This window comes from Odontomachus brunneus, unplaced genomic scaffold, assembly GCF_010583005.1.
Source record: "Odontomachus brunneus isolate Ranch 3 - 2012 unplaced genomic scaffold, Obru_v1 Obru_scaffold_125, whole genome shotgun sequence".
Classification (NCBI taxonomy): Eukaryota; Metazoa; Arthropoda; class Insecta; order Hymenoptera; family Formicidae; genus Odontomachus; species Odontomachus brunneus.
In genome coordinates, this window is record NW_022639575.1 from 987,027 (window position 1) to 991,506 (window position 4,480).

General features: G+C 36.3%; 1 protein-coding gene across 2 annotated transcripts; it reads right to left on the bottom strand.

Annotated features, from left to right (window-relative positions):
• Positions 1–1,097: 1,097 nt before the first annotated feature.
• LOC116849735 (UPF0160 protein MYG1, mitochondrial-like) lies at positions 1,098–3,514 on the bottom strand. Of its 2 annotated transcripts, none has more exons than XM_032827179.1 (7): positions 3,277–3,514; positions 3,061–3,147; positions 2,717–2,905; positions 2,439–2,534; positions 1,928–2,152; positions 1,651–1,852; positions 1,098–1,563 (listed from the first exon to the last, which is right to left on the bottom strand). In XM_032827179.1, the coding sequence occupies exons 3-7, from the start codon at positions 2,839–2,841 to the stop codon at positions 1,165–1,167; spliced, it is 1,047 nt and encodes a 348-aa protein (XP_032683070.1). In that variant the 5' UTR covers positions 2,842–2,905; positions 3,061–3,147; positions 3,277–3,514; the 3' UTR covers positions 1,098–1,164. The 2 variants fall into 2 exon arrangements, with proteins under 2 accessions (XP_032683070.1, XP_032683069.1); XM_032827178.1 differs by having other exon boundaries at positions 2,717–2,918; positions 3,277–3,513.
• Between the last annotated feature and the right edge of the window lie 966 nt (positions 3,515–4,480).

Here is a 4,480-nt window from a genome sequence, read left to right on the forward strand (position 1 = left end):
TCGCGTGCTCCAATGTATACCAAGGAGTACTTGGATCACAAGTAAAGGTGTCTTTACATGGGGAGCATGAAGCGTCGAGCGTTAAAGCGGTAGCCAATCAACGTACTACTTTCCGCAAGAACTACAAGTATACTTCTGGAATCTGATACGTTGATTGGTTAACGCTTTAACGCTCGACGCTGGGACGCTCCTATGTATTAGCACTTTAAAGCGGCACATGGTGCTTGTTTTCGTGCTGGATGGAAAAACTCTATTTTGACTGTTACTTTGTTATATAACAAAGTAACAATTACATAATATACCATATGATTAAGCTAACATTGTAATATGGATGATACTTTGTGTTTACTAGGAATTTTTGGCTGGTTTATCTGATAAAATACCATAAAGTATTCGATTAATCGGATATAAAAATTCATAGATATTTTAATCGGAAATACCCGTTTGTTAATTTTTTTATTGAATAATTTTTCTCAGTGTGTGTGTAGTGATAGTTTATAATATCATTATATTAATACCGCATACAGTCCTTTAAAGAAATGAATTAACGTTCCCAGTTGCCAAAGACGTTGATAACACAAGACTCGATCCACAATGTGTTAAGCGCTTAAGTTTCAAGCTTGTTGGGATATTTAAATCTTGAAGTGGACAACGTCGACTTATGATGTCAAAGTATCTCGTATTCAAATACAAACGATAGAAAATGTTCCCTACTGTAGTCTATACTCATACTACTTGCATTCGCATGCAGATTAATAATAATAATCTGTGTTGCAGGAGCCCACCAAAACAGTTGGACTCCCCTACGACGCTTTCAGTACGTCGTGGCTCTACAATCACGGTTATGCCCCTATTGGACCCGACGGCAGGGTGATAGAACACCCCCGAAGTGGCACTGGCTAAGGCCAAGCACTTAACCGTGTCTGCTCAAAGCGCTAATTGACGACCCGAGGAAATATCCGTGTATCGATCACAAGTTTGCCTAAGTTTCGAAACCGTCTCAGCCTGATCGGCGAAAGAACGTGTGCGGAGGAACACTCGTTCCGTGTCACTCTGTATGGATCTGATGTGAGGAGGAAGTTCTACTAATAAATGCATCATGTTTCAAACGTCTTGACGACTATATATCACGCAACTCATTCTTTCCGTTACATCTATAATGCTTTAGTCTTTATTAAATAACCAAGGTCGACATAGACGTTCATCATGCATTGGATCAACATACTTTATGATTTTGAGGGCTTCCCGCGTCATAGCTAAGGTCCCGTCTCTAGTTTTGTGTCCGCCTATGAACCCAGTTGCGTGTACAAATATGGCGCCTTCGATTCCGCAAGCTGCCACGAGCGTGTCATCACGTAAGCCCCACCATTTATTAGGAAGGTCAAATCTACATCTGTGATCAGTGTATCTTGACGGTACAGCTTGGACTCGATTCTCGCCTTTTCTCGAGTAAATGACAAACTTTATTGATGGTATTAATGTCAGTTCTTCCTCTAATGTAAATAGATGCTCCTCCCACGGTACTGGTTCCGACAATTCTATTATCTCTCCGCTTGGGTCAACCTTCAAGATACATTTTCTTTTTCAAGTTTCAACGATCAATCGGGAATTCACCTGACGTGTGAATAAAGGAGAAAATCATTGTCTCACCGTAAATCGATTGGCCACGGCGTTTCGCACAACTTCCTTTGCTGGTAGCCAGATTTTCTCAGCGCGAGTCACAAAATTCATAAATACATCAAGTACCAAAGCCATGGCTTTCTCAAATTGTCCCTCCTCATTCATATTTGTACTATTCCAAGGAGGATTCAGGTGTTTCACTTGAGAACTCAAGTTAGTACATGTGGAATACCTGTAGTAAACAAAAGTGTCGTATGTCAGAAAACAGACGCGATATAGATATGAATAGTACAGATATGATACCTACAATTGCTTTCCACCCGAGTATGTATCTATATCATTAATTTCCACAATTAAAGTATCATAGATATATTTAAAGATCGCTTCAATGTCTTCGTCCTTTACTTCTGGAAATAGATTCCTCAGTATTTCATGGCCAAAATGACAGTAAATCAAGCCAGCACTGCTCAACTTGATAAGGTCGTCGTAATTTGGATTCTTCAGCACAGTGTGTAATGTTTGGCGAAATTCTCTAACGCAAAAGAAGAATAATAACATATTATGGGGATACTGAAGCTGAAAATCTGACTGATGCAGACTGGTGTAATAAGTTAGCACCAACTCAAATAGTTAAGCTAAGAAGAACAGACCTAAGGTAAAACAAAGCAACACACGTAAGATCTTGTGTATACAAGAAACACGAAAAGGATAGCGCGATTGTGTTAGTGACGATCGTTTCTACGTCATAGATATTGTTCAAATTTGTAAAGGACTTTCAGCATTCTCTTTAGAAGGTATTACAATATAGAATACATTACCTCATATGATGGTCGTATCTATGGGCGGAATGATCATACACTCCACCAACATCCACTACAATGTCACATTTGTCTAAGATATCTTGATCTCGAGATCTAAGAATATAACATAACACACATAGATATTATAAGTCAATTCTTCCTGAGTCAATTGCTACTTTCTTTCTTTTTCTTTGTCTTCATTATGGTTTATCCTTTAATATTATAAGTCCTCTTTAGAATACACTTAATATAATCGTGATATACTACTTTCATTTATAAGTCGTAAAATAATTTACCTCACTATGGTAGCATTCATATATTGTGGCAATAGCTTTAAAAGCACACAGGCAAACACCTCATTGCAATGGAAAACACCATTATGAGTACCAATTTTCACCTTCTTATCCATGTTCTCTGACATTTTGCGTAAAAAAGAATAAAATACTGAGGTTTCTTGAATAGGTGACTTGATGTAATTGAGAAATCTATAAAAAGCACCTTTTAACAGATGATATATTTTATTAGTTGACTAAAAATCACTGAAATATTAAGTCATTATATTAAATTATGCCTCCTATTGCTACAACGAACGAGATATGAATATTATTTGTACTCTATCAATGTAATAATTCATTCTTACCTGATGTGCGATAAACCATGTGGTATAACAGATGCACTGTGTAATTGTCGATATGAAAATATATAGTTGCAGCAAAGTTTACCTAACCTGTTCTCGTGCACGAGAATTAAAGGGTTATATTATAGTTTTTTTTTTTAATTTAGTGAAGACTTTTTGGAGCTAATTTTTTTTAAAGGACTCTGATTAGTCAATTTTCTTATATATAGTGTATTATACCTTTATTATACAAGAGTGTGTGCTTCCCGCTTTACAGGTTCGGAATAGAAGTTAAAAGAATTGGTAGGTTAAAAGAAACAATAGGTCTGTTCTTTTGTCTGCACTGCTGCAATAAGTTAGAGTGAGATATATATATATTTGTCTCACTCTAACTTATTGCACCAGTGCAGCAGTGCAGAGCGAAAGAACAGACCACAGGACTGCGTTCAACATAGAATGGCTGCGTCCAGAAAACATAAGGTTTGCTCGCGCCGCGTGTTCCAATGTACACCAAGGAATACTTGGATCACGAGTAAAGGTGTCTTTACATGGGAGCATCAAGCGTCGAGCATTAAAGCGGTAGCCAATCAACGTACCACTTTCCGCAAGAACTACAAGTATACTTCTGGAATCTGATACGTTGATTGGTTAACGCTTTAACGCTCGACGCTGGGACGCTCCCATGTATTGGCACCTTAAAGCGGCACATGGTACTTGTATTTGTGCTGGATTGCTTGCTGGATGGAAATACTCTATTTTGATTGGTATATTTTCATCCATCTTCAGAAATGCACCAATCAACAAGCAATCCAGGATGAAAACAAGCACCATGTGTCGCTGGCTTTAGATGACGGTTGGAGCAAATGAAGTCATGTGCACCAACGCTCAGTGACGCGAACAGACTTGAGCACTTTCTGGCACTTCCGACTTTCGCTTCTTTTTCAGCAACATGTAGCAGCATGGATCTATTACAGTTTTTTTTTGCTTTTTTCCGCTTTATATTAAATGAAATGACAATTTTTTCGCTGAAAATTTTGTGCCTTTGGCAGCTATTAATGATTTATTTGATGATGCGAACGACAACGAAATAGAGAGTGAGTACTGATGAAGAATGTTCTAATCTTATTTGATCTATCTCTAATAAAAATTAATTTAATTTAAAAAATTATAAATGAAGTAGTATTTTTGGGATGTGCCATCATAATGTTTTAATTGGTTTAGTTATCAAGTTCTCTTGCTGCAGACTGTTACAAAAAAAAGATCAATAATGTAGTATATATTTTTGTATAATACAATTTCTAATTTCAAGAAAATGTGAAACTTATACAATGGTAAAGATAATATTAGTTATTATACAGATAATAATTTTTAAAATAAAAATTGTTGCAAAAAAATATATATATATATATATATATATATATATATATATATATATATATATATA